Source organism: Panicum virgatum, chromosome 9N (assembly GCF_016808335.1).
Source record: "Panicum virgatum strain AP13 chromosome 9N, P.virgatum_v5, whole genome shotgun sequence".
Lineage (NCBI taxonomy): Eukaryota > Viridiplantae > Streptophyta > Magnoliopsida > Poales > Poaceae > Panicum > Panicum virgatum.
In genome coordinates, this window is record NC_053153.1 from 5,579,714 (window position 1) to 5,596,979 (window position 17,266).

Below are 17,266 nucleotides of genomic sequence, written 5' to 3' on the forward strand. Positions count from 1 at the left end.
CCGAGTACAGAATTTTACAAAGACACGGATCGCTCCAATTAATCAACTCTTCCTTTTCTTTTCAGAGATTGTAAAGTTCTGTTTTTCATTCCTAACCCAGTGTAATTCTAAATGTAGCGTCAAACTTCCAAACCCTTTACTATTATGCATCAAAATCATTTTGTTTTTGTACATGAGGTGGCATTATTAGACTCACCGTCAAAAGTACTGTAAAAAGTAAAGTTTGTTTCGTAAACAACACTTAAAACGGCGAAAAATACAGTACCAGAGTGACACACGAAATTGAGCTGTGTTAAAAATAAAAAGGAATTATTATTGTAACTTATACGCAAGCAAGCGAGCTGTAAGCTTCTAACTAGCCGAAGCTGCATGATACTATCCATTTGCTTCTTGGAATGGGCAACCCTTTCTTTAAAGACAAATGGGCAGCCAATTGGGAACTTGGAATCTCTGCCGTTCCCATGAACACTAGCTCTGCTATATGGCTCCATGGCTTGATGTCCCTATCGGCATGTGCTACTAGTAGCAGCACTGACTGAAGCCTTTCTTCATCGATCAGAACTTTCAGCTTTCTGTTTTCAGAAACCTCATCCCCTTTGAAACTTTCGAGAAATATGGTACCTGACCGAGACTTTGAACGGCTCCGCTAGTCAACAGGAGGACATTATGCTTTGCATCCGAAGAGAAAGTTGGTACAGGAGAAAAGGAAGATACATTGTGTCATTAATTTTTGAATGACAGAAGTCTACTGTTCCAAGTCTATGATTTATGAAGTGTTGTGCTCACTGGCGGACCCAGTGGGTGGCCAGGGTATGCTGTGGCATACCCTAAGCTAGCACTTCTCTTTCTAATGATTTTTTTGACTGGGATTAATAAAATTTGAATTACAACTTGACAATCATATTGATGACACTAGACATGAGGACAACTTCAAAGGTCTTACCAATCTTGTTGACCTCTCAGTTCTAGTTCAAATTGGGAGGCATAAAATTTATGATATGGTTTACAATCTTCTAAAATTGGTCTTGCTTCTACCGGTGGCAATAATTTTTTTTCCAAAGCCAGCTTTTCACTAGTACAGATTCAAAAGCAATTTCCCCTACTTTTACTAGCTTTTGGGCATACAAATTATCCACTTGCCATTGATTATGTATATACCGATTTGTGTTCTTTTTTTTTACGTCGCTCTCTCCTCCCTCTCGCGACCGCTTCCTCGGCGCCCCTCACCTCCCCTCCCGCAAGCGCACCACAAGCCTTGTCCGGCGGGTGCGTGTCCCTGCTCTGATGAGCGCGCGTCCTTGCCCTCATCGTCGTTGAGGCTCTGCGCCCTCCCCACGCCGCTCCCCTCCCTCGAGAGGGCCCCATCGGGATGACTGTGGATGATATGTGGGTTCCCTTAATAGTTTTCTGATAAAAAATTACAGTTGTCCAACCAAATGACCTTCTGCTTTTTTTCACAGCTGTTTTTTCATGGCCCACAGCTCGCAACAGTTTTTCCAAAAGTCACGGCTCAACCAAACACATCTTTAATTTGCTTCTACTATTTATATTGTAATCTATGCAAGTATTAAACCTAATTACTTGTATACCAAATTGCTCATGAAATTTTTTATTATGCACCGAATTTTTTTTAGATTGTACCGAATACCGAATTGTATGTTAAAATTTTGACATGGCATACCCTAAGTTTTAATCCTAGGTCCGCCACTGGTTGTGCTTCATTCTAATACTTGTCAAACGGTCACCATACTTTTGATTTTTATCCTGTGTACATCAGTACATGTTATAACTGCGAAACATCATAAAACAAAGGTTCGAGCTAACTCATGCCTTCACCACGAAGAAGAGATGAAGAATAAATCGAAAATGAATAAACATCTGTATTACAAAAGGAATTTGTATTGCTCAATTCATACTTTACTAAGGACAAATAATGTTTAATTTCGGTTTCTCGCTCGTCATTTTCCCAAGGTAAACAAAAATGTGATATCTCAACCATATTGACAGAAAATGATATGGGTCTAAAATTTTGTCTTGTTGTATTGACAGAAAATGATATGGGTCTAAAATGATATCTCTTAACCATTTGTATTCCCAAGGTAAACTATGCCCACCTGGCTGCTAACTGCAACCTTAGGACTTAAGTTAGCTCAAATGCACCATATTCTTCAGTTGTCTATCCAACAAGGTCAGCAGTTATACCATTTCAGAAAGGGATATATGATGCCCAACAAATGTATTAGAGATGGAATCCTGGTGGGAAAAAAGGAAGCCAGGTTTGAAGCAATCTTTATTCCTTTTTACCAAGTAGTAGGCATATTTTGGACTATGTGGAAATTTTGGAGTTTTCATGGGCGGATCGTAAACTTAACTCGAACGATAACTCAAGTGATCCAGATGATTTAAAGAATTCTTTTTGGTGTGTTGATTGTTATCCACCATTGTGCCTTCAAGTCTTTGGTACACTTTGAAACTTATATTCCAATGACTTATATGGAGAAGATTTGTCATCACAATATGACAAATGGTTATAGAAGTTCAAGATTTGGTTGCAGGAAAAGAATGTTAGCATACAACAATTCAAACTCCATCTGATAGTAGAATCACCAAGCAAATATGTCGTTTGATTTTTTTTAGGGTGCCATAACACATGGGAAATATTCTACTACTGAAATTCCATGCAGCCTTTTTTTTTCGGGAAGACAAGCATATTGTTTCAGCTCTGAACCAAAGGTACGCAGCAATACTAGTTGAATTGTTCTTCATATTCTACTACTGAAATTCCATGCAGCCTCTTTTTTTCAGGAAGACAAGCATATTGTTTCAGCTCTGAACCAAAGGTACGCAGCAATACTAGTTGAATTGTTCTTCACTTTAGTTGGTCATATTACTAGAATAATGTATTGGTAACCTTTAAAACCTTTCTGTCCAACCAACATATAACAAACAAGCTCAAAAGCATTTACAAAATTCTAAACTCAGAAAGCAACAAGTGTCGACTTTTTGTACCTATACATAATTTCTGGGAGGGTAGTCTGTTCAACAGCATTCTTGACTTTGCAAATTGGATGCTACGCAACAGAAGACACAGCTATTTGTCCAGATGAACATTGACAAGTGCTGTATAGTACTGACTGGTCTTGGAATGGTTCAAAACGTTTATTGTTATGCTTGCCTCTAGTCGCATTGCAGAATCTCAGATTAGGTCAGAAGAAACAAATACTACAAAGACAACACCAACAGCATAAGTAACATCCGAATTAATTATGCACAGGAAGATATATCTTGGGCCACTGTTTGATATGAAAGTCAAGCAGCCCTAGTTTATCGAACCATCACATTCACAGTACAGAGGAAGAAGCATCCATTCATAGTTCAGAGAAGGATTATTCTTTCTAGTTGCCTGTACCTTTCAATCTGCAGTTCTTGCAACAACATAGCCAAGTGAATATCACATTACTCTATTGACTGTTTTCAGGTCTGCTTTAGCTCAGTTCTGAATATGATTGGTATTGCATTGTGCATGAATCTTGTGTGTCCTTATTTCTTGCAAGGCTGCGCAGCCATCCCAAGTACAGTGGCTGGAAGAAATACAGTTCTAGAGGAAGGGCCACTTTGTGGGCATTTTTTCTGCTGGTCCAGGGCCACATGGCTGCTAGTATTTAGGAGTTGCAATTGCAGCTGACCTTGAAACAGTTCTACCAATGACTGGAATAGGCAAGAGTTGAATGCTTGCACCATAGGACTTTGTGTTGTCAATGATGAGCACCTTCTGGTTTTCCAAGGCTAGTAGGTAGTTTGATGTGGTGAAATGGTGAACGACAAATTCAATTGGGTCTAATTCACCATATTGGTGGACAGTTTGACCTGTGACAAATTGCTGTGAAAAAAGATGGAAGATCTATTTGATCAGACATAGGACCTGATGTGTGGTCAAGAATTCAACATGATAAGTGTCAAACATATCATGAATGGGTACAGGAATGGGCAATTTGACTAGATGTATGAAGCTAATGACAACCAATGCAATTGCTTCAGGATCTGTGAAATTCCTATCGGGTTTTATCTTAAATTTATTGTGCTACAAAACCAATTTGACACCAGATGCTTTGTATACATTTCAACATTATCATAAGGGGTTGAATGAGTCACTTGTTCTCTTTCCAGGTTCATTCACAGTGATGTGTTAGTGAACCAAGTTAATGCAAACTTTATTTGTGAAGTATGGCTACTACTCTATAGTGATAACAACTATAGATAATAGCAAACTAGTGTGGATCCAGGATGCAAGATACAGTGACTCCACAAGAAAAGGGTGCACCTTTATCAAATACATGTAATTCAAAATTTTAAATGTTTATAATTGGAAGATTGACCAATTATTTTGTAATCTCGATTCAAAGTTTATGGAAGAACTGCACCTGTTAAGCTTCGAAAGTCTCAATAGCTATAAATGAGTTGGAAAGTTGGATGCTGATGACCTCCAGTCTTTCAAGATTCTTTAAAGTTTCAGAGTAAACCTACTGAAGAGAATTAATACAAGCTCTTCGACAAATGACTACCGGAAGCTTCGACACCACAACCACAACAATGTTAATGATTCAAAGTTGAATTGGAAGCTCTACAGTCACCTGTGTTGAAGATTTTTAAAAATACAATAGACCTATCTCAATGGAAATGTCATAGGAGTGTCATAAAGCATTAAATTTGCTGACACACTCCTCCAGCTCGGTTACCTAGTTCACGGTTTTAGTAGCTGTGCGATGACACTTCCCACTAAAACTGGCCCTACTATTATATTTTGCTATATTCTGGATGAATGATCTTTCAACAAACATAGACCATTCAGATTGGCAAATATTATTTGAAATTCTATTCACACATTTTCATATGCTTGCTAGCTGCCTAGACAAGTGCCCACATGCCATGAATTGAATAGTCTAACGCCCATCAAGTAATCAAGATGTGTCCTCACCGTCACCGATGACAGCATTGATGCAGAACAGTGAGTCAAAAACCTAATGATAGTAGCAAATTCAATTGTCGCAACTATGTATAAGAGGTTCAAGAAACAAAGATGCAAGACTAGGCAAATGGAGGCCCTGGGGAAACACAGTTCCTCTTTTCAATCAGCGCAAACAATAATGTATAATCCAGACTTCCAGACAAAAAAGTTACTTTAATTCTGTAACATGTAGTTATTCAGATCTATGGTACAATCAGTGCAGCATTGTTAAAAAGGGTGAAAACGTGCTGCTGTCATTTCTTCAAAAAAGTTACAGCCTCATCTCAGTCACCAAAAAATGAGCATGATTTCAATTGTAACAGCTAAAAGACAGAACCACCAGACTTCCTTTTTCCCATTACTATGTCCTTTGCCTCATTTATCTTCGAAGCAACATAATGGCTCCCGCCAGCATCAGGGTGGTTAGCTACCATGACCCTCTTGTGAGCCTCCTTGATCTTGTCCATTGTAGCACGTTCCCTAAAACAACCAGGAAAGGATATAGATAATTAGTGCAAACCATAGCGAACTGCAGTAGTTCTCTCCCTTTTTTTCTTCAGAAATAACTAAAGTTAATTCAGTTGACAAGCGTAGGTATTTAAGAAAAAGGTCACCTTACGCCAAGGATCAACGCGGCTTCTCTTCTGTTCATGTCCCCCTGAAATCCCCCAGGATAGAACCGGCGCACTCGCGGCATTGCTGCCCGGGTTCGGAAGGTTTGCCATGCTCTAATCATGTATCTTCCACTCATCGCAGCAGCAGCCACTGACAACCCAGCAATCAGGGGAGTAGCCTGTTGGTATCAGATTATTTCCCGGCAAAAGGTCAGATGACAGCACAAAGTTCAGAGTTCAATTATGAATCGATTTTTAACAAAGGTACACGAGTTGGGGAGACTCTTGAGAAGAAAGTAACGGAACAATGTCTGACTCTGCATACAAATGCACAGCTTTGTGCGAAGTGTGAACAAGCTGTGAAATCTTCAGGTTCCTGGTTAACAGACATTTGAGCATAGCACAGTGCAAGATCCCATCTTTCTCGCGTTCACCGACACAATTAATTGGATCCAACCACAAGGCCCAATCTACCACGCCTATCCTGAGCAAGCTTTTAAATAACGGGCTAAGGGGTTTAGCGGCTGGACTCTGAAAACAGCTAATAGCGGGCTAAATGAGGCTATAGCAGCTAAATTACACGTGAGTTCAAATAGCAGCACCATGCATAAACAGCTATAGCGGTCTATAGCGGAAGCTATAGCGGGAGATTTAAAACTTTGATCCTGAGTTAGGCTGTGTTCACTTCCTTCAAACTCCTCCAAACTTTCCAAACTTTCCATCACATCGAAATCACATCAAAACATTAAATATAGCAAATGACCCATGCATGGAGTACTAAATGTAGGTAAATAAAAAAACTAATTGCATAGTTTTGATGTACGTTGCGAGACGAATCTTTTGAGCCTAATTAGCCTATAATAGGACAATATTCACTACAAACAAACGAAAAATGTTACAGTATGCTACAGTATCCGATGTGACCTTTTCTACCAGATTTTCGCGGATCTAAACACACCCTTAGTACTCCTATTACTTAGGAGTTAGGACCAGACACCCAATCTACCACTAGCATCTGAAAGGGACCAAGCACCTCCATTGTACCAGTATAGTACTTGAAAGGGACCAAGCACAGAAATACAGAGCACACCACATCTATCGGAAGAGCAGGGGGCGAGAAGACACGCCGGTCTACTACTTCGTATCGGGTCGCTGTATCCCGATTCCCGACCGTAGATACACATGCCGCGCTAGCTAGTAGAAGAATCGAACAACGCAAAATCGAAACCGTGACAACTGCTACTAGAACGGCGCAGCGCGAGGAGAGCGTCGTACCATGTCGAGCTCGACGGATCGAGCCGCGGGCCGGCCGGTGTCCGGTTCCAGCTCGCGGAGGCCCGGAGCGAGCGAGCGAGCGAGCAACGGGTGGTTCTGGTGCCGCCGGCCGGGACGCGTGGAAGGCAAGCCGCAGGGAGCCAACAGGAAAGTGGTGGCGCGCGGTGGACGGACTGGACTGCGAGCGGGCGGGAGGCCGGAGGCGGCGGTAGATAAAGGCGGTGCGCGCCTTCTTGCGCGGCAAGAAAGGCGAGGCGTGGAGGGCGAGGCGGGTCCCGGCTGCAAGTTGGGGTCGGTTCCGTGGTCGGCTTCTTCTTGGGGAGGAAGAAGAAGAGGAGGCAAGAGAGGAAGAAGCGGAGCGGGCCCAACTACGATTCGAAGTGGAATTTCGCTACCGAGTTGTGGTGTGGATTCTCTGGATCATTCCGGAGAAGACGGGCTGGGTGTGGACGTCGGCACGGTCCAACTTTTTTTTTTTTGCCTTTGGGAAGGCAAGGCCCAGTTTTGACTGTGTGGGCTATAAAATTCGGCCCATGTGGCTCATGTGTAGCTAGCCCATGCCCATCACGGGCTTCGGTTAGCCGTTTGCGGTTAAGGGGAGCTAGGGCATCCGTGGTCAAGCTCGAAGTTGCTCCCTCGGCCAATCAGATCTCCAGTGGAAATCCAAAACATCTATCCATTTAGAATCTTCTTTTAATTGGATTAAGGGAGAGTGCGTAATAGCTCACTGATCGAGCGCCCTTGCGCTGAAGATGAACGGGGCTAAGATTCTGATATATTAATCTTCCTTTCAAAGAAAAAGAATGATATATTAATCTTGAAATTTACAGCACTTGTTTATGTTTTTTCTTCCTTTGGGTACTAGGTGAAATTTACAGCACTTGTTTATGGTTTTTCTTCCTATGGGTATTAGGTACATACACATGGAACACTTCTTTTCTGGTTGAGAATTGCGATGACCGCAATATGTTCTCTTGCCGTGGGCGTCAAGCGTCGTCTGGAATCTCGATACGATATATGATACGGGAGAATTAACTGTGGGCCATAGTCATATCAGCGAGGCTCAGGTAAGTTATCAAAACAAAGAAAATCCACCTCTGTGCATCTGCACCATCAACATGCAATAAACCAAGAACCGATTGTGCAGATGCTTGCAAAAAGGAAAAGTAACAATAATTATACCAAATAGATATTATCGGAGTGACTCAAATTTACCACGACGATATTTGCACGTGGATCACGCATAGCCACAGGACCAAAAGCCAGAAGAAAGAAAAATCGGAAAGGTTAATTGGCTTGGAACAGGGCGGCCAAATCTATCTCGTGCAAGCGCACCGGCGCGACCACCGCCCTCGTGCCATCGTCCTCTCCGCAGCTGCGGAGTGTTGGTTTGATCTCGCGCGAATCTGGCCCAAAGGCCAGATCGGGCCTTGACTCCGTGCCCTGATCGGGGGCACCCAACCTTACTGTGGTTGGTGGGCCCCCGTCGCGCTGCGCTATATAAAGGGGGAGGGGACCCCACGGCTCGAGTACCAAGGTTTGCCGCCGCAGCCGTCCCCTCCTACAGACCTAAACCGTAATCTGATCCAAGGGAGCGCAGTGGCGACGGGAAGCTCCTCCGACGCCGCCTCCCCGACGCGCCTCTCCGCCCCCATCACTGGCTAGTGCCGTTGGCGACACCCACGTAGAACCTCGCCGTCACCGGACGCCCTCTTCTCCGACTCGGAGCTCGTCGCCGCCATCATCGACATGACGACTCCGAGCTCAAGCGCCTCCGCCCTGCCGCCCAGCACCGGTGGATCTGGTCTACACTCTTCCTCTCTATCTCTCTCTCATTTGTGTACTAGATCTAGGGAAGAACATCTATTGTACTCATGTATCTATGTCCAGAACATGTTCCCGTACCCGATCTATGAGCACAGAGCTCGATCTTGGTTGAACCCATGAATTTCAGAACCTAACATTGGCATCAGAGCCGATCTAGTGCCTAGATCGGGTGTTTTTCGGGTAAAGAAGAATCTAGAAGGAGATGAATTCGTTTCGAATCAAGAAAACCCGAGAAGAATCTCGTCCAGAAACCCTAACCCTAGCACGAAGAACCCTAACCCTAAGAACTCGTGAATCAAATCAAGAAAAGAACCCGAGGGTTGGGGGTTTACCTTCCTCGACCCGCCGCTCATAGGCGCGCAGGCCAGAACCGGCCGCCGGTCGCCGTCGTGCACCGCGCGCGCGGGGCCTGGCCTTCCACTAGAACAGGGGCACCGCTCGCGGCCACCTCGACGGCTGCGCGCTCACCCTCGGGCGAGCGCGCGCCGACGAGGGAGCTGTGGCGGCGCCGCCTTCTTTCCCGGCGTCGGCAACCAAGTGCGCCGTCGCCACCAGTCGTCGTTCCGAGAAAGGGGGGAGGATCAAAACAAATGAGCTAGGGTTTTCCAAGAGGGCGCCGGTCGCCGGCCGTTTTGTTCCGGCGAGGAGGCCGCGCAGCCGTCGGATCAGATCCGATGGTCTTCAGCGATCGGCGGCGACTGGGACGAAATGAGCCCAAGAGGGCGAGAGGCGCGCGCCGCGCCGGGCCGAATCGGCAGCCCGGCCGTCGGCTGCTGGGCTGAGAGCCCAGGTGCGGGGGAGGCGGGCGTGCTTGACAGGCCGTGGGACGAAATGGCCACGGGCCACAAAGAAACCTTCAGAACTTTGTTTTTTCTTTATTCAGAAGTGCATTTTGATTTTGAATTTGATAGAATTCTCTAGAATTTAAATTTGCACCAAAGTGTAAATTATTTAGAATCAAGAATACAGTATTTTTCTTCTGAATATTTAGAATTTTCACATGTTTCCGCTGCGAAGAATTATTATTGTTGTTTTCTCCATGTTAATTTGAACCAACGAGATAATTGACATAGAGAAACATAGAATTTGTTCTTGAATTCAGAATTTTTAGTATATTATGATATTGTAATTTCTGACCAAAGTTGATATTGCAATATTATAAACTTGTCCAGAAATTATATTATGTATTTTTCTATCTCTGCCCAAAGGTGTTTTAAATTTAATGCACAAAATATTGTATGTTTGAATTTTGACCAAATTTAAATTTAAACATGCAATTAAGGCTATCGAGAATTTTGTCCTCATTTTTTTGAATTTTACTTTCAGGCTTTATGTCATATGTGAATGATATTCCAGAACTACATGGCCAAAATTATGGGAAATGGCGCCAGAAACTAGAAATTGCTTTGGCACTGGCTGAGATAGATTTGGCTGTCACAGTGCCAGCACCTAAAGAACCAGAACAGCCCGTGCGGGCTCAGAATAAAGCAGACGATGCATGGGCCATTCGTGAAAAGAACCATAATTGTGCTATGATGCAATATGATATTGACAAGACACGTTGGAACACTTCCAACCGCAAGTGTCTGATGATCATAAAGGGGTCGATCTCAGACAATATAAAAGAAGCAATTCCAGAATCTACCACTGTTGTTGAGTATCTAGAAAGGGTGAAGAGTCAGTTCATTGGCTCTTCCAAGGCCTATGCTGCTAATTTGACAGAGCAGCTTGTGACCAAGAGATATACCGGTAGTGGCATTAGAGAACACATCCTAGAAATGAGCCACATAGCAAATAAGCTCAAAATAATGAACATGTCCTTACCAGAAGCTTCCGTGGTTCAGTTGGTATTCAAGTCCCTTCCCAAGGACTTTGAGACTTTTAATGTCAACTACAACACTCAACCTGAAGAATGGAACCTAGAAAAGATGATTGCTATGTGTGTTCTGGAAGAAGACAGGCTCAAGCGCTCCTATGGTGGCCAGCTTGTTTTCAATGTCCAACATAAGAAGAAGAACATCCAGAACAATAAGAATTACCAGAACAAGAGGCCTTTCCCACCTGGCAGAAATCAGAGTGAGAGTGGTCTCTCCAACGCACCTCAGCAGAAGGATTGGTCTACCTTCCCAGTGGACAAAGACCAGTGCCTAAAGTGCAAAGGGAGAGGACACTACAAGAGGGACTGCCCTGAGTTCCTGAAAGAGTTGTTAAGAAAGGGTGAGGACACTATTACTTTTGTAGATGAATCCCTGTATTTAAGTTATGATAAATCCACTTGGTGGATTGATTCTGGTGCAACTACTCATGTTGCTAATTCCTTACAGGGATCAAGTATGAGGAGGACCCTGCCAAGAGGCGAAAGAAGAATTAAAGTTGCAAACGGAGTAGAAGCTGAAGTTGAAGCCATTGCAGATTTTCATTTAGAATTACATAGTGGCTTTGTACTTTATCTCAGAGATGTTCTTTATGTACCGTCTTTGCAACGAAACTTAATAAGTGTGTCTAAATTAGATGATGACACTATTGCTTGTCATTTTGGTGATGGCAAGTGTGAGATACAAGTTAATTCAGAATGTGTTGGTCTTGCCTTCCGACAAGACAAATTATATTTGCTTTCATTATCTGAGAATGTGAAAGCTGTATGTTTCAAGAATAAGAATGCCTCCTCATATGAGAATGTTACTAAGAAACGCAAACGAATTGATGCAATCTCGTCGAAATTATGGCATTGTCGTTTAGGCCATATTTCGAGGAGGAGAATCGAGCGCTTAGTAAAAGCATCAATTCTTCCGCCGTTAGAATTTTTAGAATTAGGACAATGTATTGATTGCATTAAAGGAAAGTTTGCTAAGAAAATAAAGAAAGATGCCAAACGTAGTGCGGGAATTTTAGAAATAATCCACACAGATATATGTGGACTTCCTGTGACTACTGTGGATGGCTATGATTCATTCATAATGTTCACAGATGATTATTCACGTTATGGCTACATTTATCCAATTAAAGAACGATCGGAAGCGTTGGATAAATTCAAGATATTTAAAGCAGAAGTAGAAAATTAACATGATTTATAGATCAAGATAGTAAGATCTGACCGTGGAGGAGAGTACTACGGTCGGCACACCCCATATGGCCAAGTTCCAGGACCTTTTACAAGGTTCCTTATGGAAAAGGGCATAGTTGCCCAGTATTCTACATCGGGCGAGCCTCAGTAGAACGGAGTAGCAGAAAGAAAAAACCATACCCTGATGGATATGGTAAGAAGCATGATGAGCTACTCCACGCTACCGATTAACTTGTGGATGGAGGCGTTAAAAACCGCTATCTACATTCTTAATCATGTGCCAAGTAAGTCGGTGCCGAAAACACAGTATGAATTTTGGACAGGAAGAGAACCCTCACTTAATCACTTTCGTGTGTGGAGCTGTCCAGCTGAGGCTAAGGTATTTAATCCAAACATTGGGAAATTAGATCCCAAGACAGTCAGTTGTCATTTTATTGGCTATCCAGAAAAGTCTAAGGGATATCGCTTCTACTGTTCCGACAGACACACGAAGTTTATAGAAACAAGACACGCTGCCTTCTTAGAAGATCATATGATCAGGGGGAGCATGGTAGCTAGAAAAATTGATCTTGAAGAGAAGCGAGTATTCGTTCCCACTCCGATGACTCAAGAGCCTTATTTCTCGTTGCCTATGGTTGCGGCACCGATAGAGCAGGAAACTACAGTGCCGACGCCTGTTGTTAGTTCTCCTAATGTGGCGACAAATGAAAATGAGGACCCTGTTCCTCAGGACCAAATAGAACCCGTTGCCATGGACGAAGGGGAGCAACAGCAGCCTCCTGTGCAAGAAATACCAGTTGCAGTGGTCTCGAGTAGACCACAAAGAATTAGAAAACCAGCTGTTTCTGATGACTATGAAGTCTATAATAGCGAAGAAATTAAAATGGAGGATGATCCCACCTCTTTTGAAGAAGCCATGAGAAGCTAGAATTCATCCGAGTGGACTGCAGCCATGGAAGATGAAATGAAATCTATGAATGCCAATAAAGTTTGGGACTTAGAATAAATTCCTAAAGGAGCCAAAACAGTAGGCTGCAAATAGGTCTACAAGACGAAATGTGACTCCAAATGGAACATAGAAAGATTTAAAGCGCGACTTGTGGCGAATGGTTTTACGCAAAGAGAAGGGATAGACTACAATGAGACTTTTTCCTCAGTCTCATGTAAAGATTCTTTCAGAATAATAATGACCTTAGTGGCACATTATGATCTAGAATTACATCAGATGGATGTAAAGACGGCATTCCTGAATGGGAATTTATATGAAAATGTCTACATGGCACAGCCGAAAGCTTTTGTCGTGGAAGGTAAAGAAAACTTAGGGTGCCGCCTGAAGAAATCGATTTATGGCTTGAAGCAAGCCTCAAGACAGTGTTATTTGAAATTTGATGAAACAATAAGAAAGTTTGGATTTAAAGAAAATGAAGAGGACAATTGCATTTATACAAAGTTCAAGAATGGAAAATTCATTTTCCTCATCCTGTATGTGAATGACATTCTGTTAGCTAGCAGTGATGTCGATCTACTACGGGAAACAAAAAAATTCTTGTCCTTGAAGTTTGATATGAAAGATCTCGGTGAAGCTTCATTCGTTTTAGGAATTGAGATTCATTGAGATAGAAGAAATGGTGTGTTGGCATTATCACAGGAAGCATACCTAGAAAAGATATTAAAGAAATATGGTATGCATAAGAGTAAACCCACACCCGCTCCAATAGTCAAGGGCGACAGTTTCGGAAAACATCAGTGTCCCATGAACAAGTATGAGCTCGAACAAATGAAGGCAGTGCCTTATACTTTAGCTGTCGGAAATTTACAGTATGCACAAGTGTGCACACGCCCTGACTTGAGTTTTGTTACCGGGGGGGTACTTGGCAGATACCAGAGTAATCCAGGCATAGAGCACTGGAAAATGGTAAAGAAAGTTTTGCGCTATGTGAGGGGTACAACAGATCTCATGCTGACATACAGAAAATCAGAATCTTTAGAAATAGAAGGATATTCAAATGCAGACTTTGCAGGAGATGCGGATGATAGAAAATCCACGTCTGGATATATCTTCACTCTTGCAAAGGGAGCGATATCGTGAAAAAGCTCCAAGCAGTCTTTTACAGCATCATCCACGATGTATGCTGAATTTGTAGCATATTATGAGGCCTCAGGGCAGGTCACATGGCTTAAGAAATTCGTACCCGGATTGAAGGTGGTCGACAGCATAGAAAGACCACTGAAATTATACTGCGACAATGAGCCAGCATTATTCTATGCTCATAACAACAAGTGAGTGGTGCTGCCAAACACATCGACATTAAGTTTTATGTTGTTAAGGAGCAAGTCCAGGATCAAATAATTTGTCTAGAACATATCAGAACGAACAAGATGTTAGCGGATCCGCTCACAAAAGGTCTACCACCCAATGTGTTCAGAGAACACTTAGCCGGCATGGGGTTGAGGGAAGCCTATGATTCCTGGACATAGAGGGCCCAAGAATAAGATTCTGTTTCAGAACAGAAAAGTGATTGTGGCTGTTAATCTAACGGTAGTAACCGTTACGACGAGGCATGCCCTATCCACTGATCTGTGATGGAATGGAGCAAGTACAAATAAAGAACAAGAAGAATAAGAATAAGAAAGAGGATACCAAGGGGGAGATTGTTGGTTTGATGTCTTGCGAATCTGGCCCAAAGACTAGATCGGGCCTTGACTCCGCGCCCTGATCGGGGGTGCCCAACCTTACTGTGGTTGGTGGGCCCCCATCGCGCTGCGCTATATAAAGGGGGAAGGGACCCCATGGCTCGAGTACCAAGGTTCGCCGCCGCAGCCGTCTCCTCCTATAGACCTAAACCCTAATCCGATCCAAGGGAGACCTAAACCCTAATCCGATCCAAGGGAGCGCAGTGGCGACGGGAAGCTCCTCCGACGCCGCCTCCCCGACGCGCCCCTCCGCCCCCGTCACCGGCCAGTGCCGTTGGCGACCCGAAGGTCGCCGACACCCACGCAGAACCTCCGCCGCCACCGGACGCCCTCTTCTCCGACCGGAGCTCGTCGCCGCCATCATCGACATGACGACTCCGAGCTCAAGCGCCTCCGCCCCGCCGCTCAGCACCGGAGTCTGGTCTACACTCTTCCTCTCTCTCTCTCTCTTTTGTGTACTAGATCTAGGGAAGAACATCTATTGTACTCATGTATCTATGTCCAGAACATGTTCCCGTACCCGATCTATGAGCACAGAGCTCGATCTTGGTTGAACCCATGAATTTCAGAACCTAACACGGAGCACGACGACCTCCATTGTACCCAGGTTGAAGTGGACAAGCCCGAAAGGTCACGGCGCCGCTCCTCTCTCTGAACCCCACGCACCAGCAGGCCGTCCGGCTCGCGTCCATGCCGGCCGCGACCTGCTTCGTGATCCACTGCTTGCTGATCACCGCCTCCTGGCTCCACCCCTCTGCCGACATCCTCCACATCGACACCGCCTCCGCTTCCGAGACGACCATGCGCAAGGTGCCCGCTGCGTCCGTCAGGGTGCAGCTCGCCGTGCCGCCAAGGCGACCCGCCGGCGGCGGCGGCGCGATCGCCGTGGCCTGCGCCGCGCCGACGCGCAGGGCGAGGACGAACATGCCGGCGCCCCGCGCCGAGCGGCAGATCCAGTGGACGGTCCGCCGGACGACGGCGGGGAAGGTGGGCATGGCCTCGTCGATGACGCACCAGCTGCCGTGCTCCGGCGGTGGCTTCACCACGCAGATGGGGCCCCAGCTGCCGGTCCCGGACGAGAAGATCCGGGTCCGCAAGCACACGTCCATGACAAGCAGCTCGAAGGAGCGCCCGCCGCGGCCGAGGTTGAGCAGGGCCGGCCGGTAGATGCCGCCGCTCCCCCACTTGCCCTCGACGTCCATGCAAGGCAGCGAGGTGACGCCGCCGGTGGAGGCGTTGCAGACGCGAAGCTCGGGCTCGGGGTCGCGCCGCCAGAGGACGCGAGGAGCCCGTGGCGCCAGGACACGGGCTCGAACGACGACCGCAGGAGGTCGGTGTCGAAGCGGAGGCGCCTCCGGGGTGGCTGATCGGCGCCGCTGCTGGGATGGCTGGGCTCGTCGGGGACGCCGAGGAGGAGGGCCGGGTCGAAGCCGGCGTTCACCGCGGCGCGGAGCGCGGCCCGGGTGCGGGGGCGGAAGCCCGGGCCGTACACGGCGCCTCGGAGGGGCTTGGAAGCAGCCGCGCAGCGGACGATGGTGGCGGCGTCGTCCGAGTGCGCGACGATCTCGAGCTGGAGATCGATCGGGAGCGGTTCTGTTGGCGGAGGCGCCTCCATGGCTGCCTGAGTCGCTGAGACACACGCAGAGGCGCGTGCACTTGCAGGTTTTATATGCGACCAACAGGACTCGTAATGGTAACACGTGCCGTGGCCGTGGACCAACAGGACTCGTAGCCACAGGCCCATCAAAGCCCATGGGCTCTTTTTTTTTTAAAATTACTCGGTAGACGTTTAGGAATTCCTTTTCTTAAATGTCTCCCTAGTAATTTTCTATTTCATATATTAATCGATTTTTTGTAATTTTCTTTTTCATCTATCAATCGATTTTTTTATTTAGTCGGCTTGTTTCTGTTTTCTTTTGTCGGCCCACCGGCCATCGCTGATGATGAGGCTGATCGGCCCAGTTCTATCGCTCATTTTTTTCTTGCGTGTGCACAAGAGAGGTGAAATGCACACGGTACAGTGAGGAATCTGGCAGTTAACGGGTTTTCTATTATTTGTTACAAGATCCAATAATCAAAATAAATTTTGTGCTTTTCTCAAATGGACCCGAATGAAACCCGAGTTGCCTTTGTTTTTTGTTGTTCGGGGCTCATCAGTGAAACCCGAGTTACCCAATAGCACATGGTGCTTCTTTTGTTCTATAAATTTTCATATATTGTATTGGGTATTGTATTTGTCATGCAATTCTCGGTCTGATCCATCAGCTGTGACCGGAGGCCGGAGCTTTCTCTCCTTTCTGGGGGGGCAAAAAAACTTCTAATTAGATGACGGCTCCATGATCTGTTTATAGGTGGGGGGCCACTTTTTTGAGTGGTTGTTTATAGTTTTCAGCCGAATTCTCCCCATCCGAGTGGAAAAATTCGAGTGATTTTTGTCTTTCCATCACTCAAGTTGTGATTACTGCTAATGCCACGTGGCTTCATTCTATTGGTTTCAAAATTAGAGTGATAGAATCATGCCTTTTAGTTAAGTAGTCATTCCCTTATGAATTCCTTTTTTTTATCGAAACGGTAGTTGCACTTTCTGACTTGCACCACAGTGAAAGCGAGCGGCATCAGAGCGTAGTGAAGGCTTGTCAGTCTTTCTGCCCATTCAAAAATCTATCATTCTTTGAGAATCTATTGAATCCAATCATCGAAAGGTTACGTTAGGACGGGATAACGGATAAGGCAGTCCCAACGTTATCTTTTGATGATGACCGGAGGGTGTACAATGCCACCAATAAT

The 17,266-nt window shown here is 45.2% G+C and overlaps 1 protein-coding gene across 1 annotated transcript; it reads right to left on the bottom strand.

The window, feature by feature from the left end:
• Window positions 1-5,147: 5,147 nt before the first annotated feature.
• On the bottom strand, window positions 5,148-7,188 carry LOC120689897 (mitochondrial import inner membrane translocase subunit TIM14-3-like). The gene is made up of 3 exons (XM_039972343.1): window positions 6,895-7,188; window positions 5,620-5,798; window positions 5,148-5,485 (listed from the first exon to the last, which is right to left on the bottom strand). The coding sequence occupies exons 1-3, from the start codon at window positions 6,895-6,897 to the stop codon at window positions 5,329-5,331; spliced, it is 339 nt and encodes a 112-aa protein (XP_039828277.1). The 5' UTR covers window positions 6,898-7,188; the 3' UTR covers window positions 5,148-5,328.
• Between the last annotated feature and the right edge of the window lie 10,078 nt (window positions 7,189-17,266).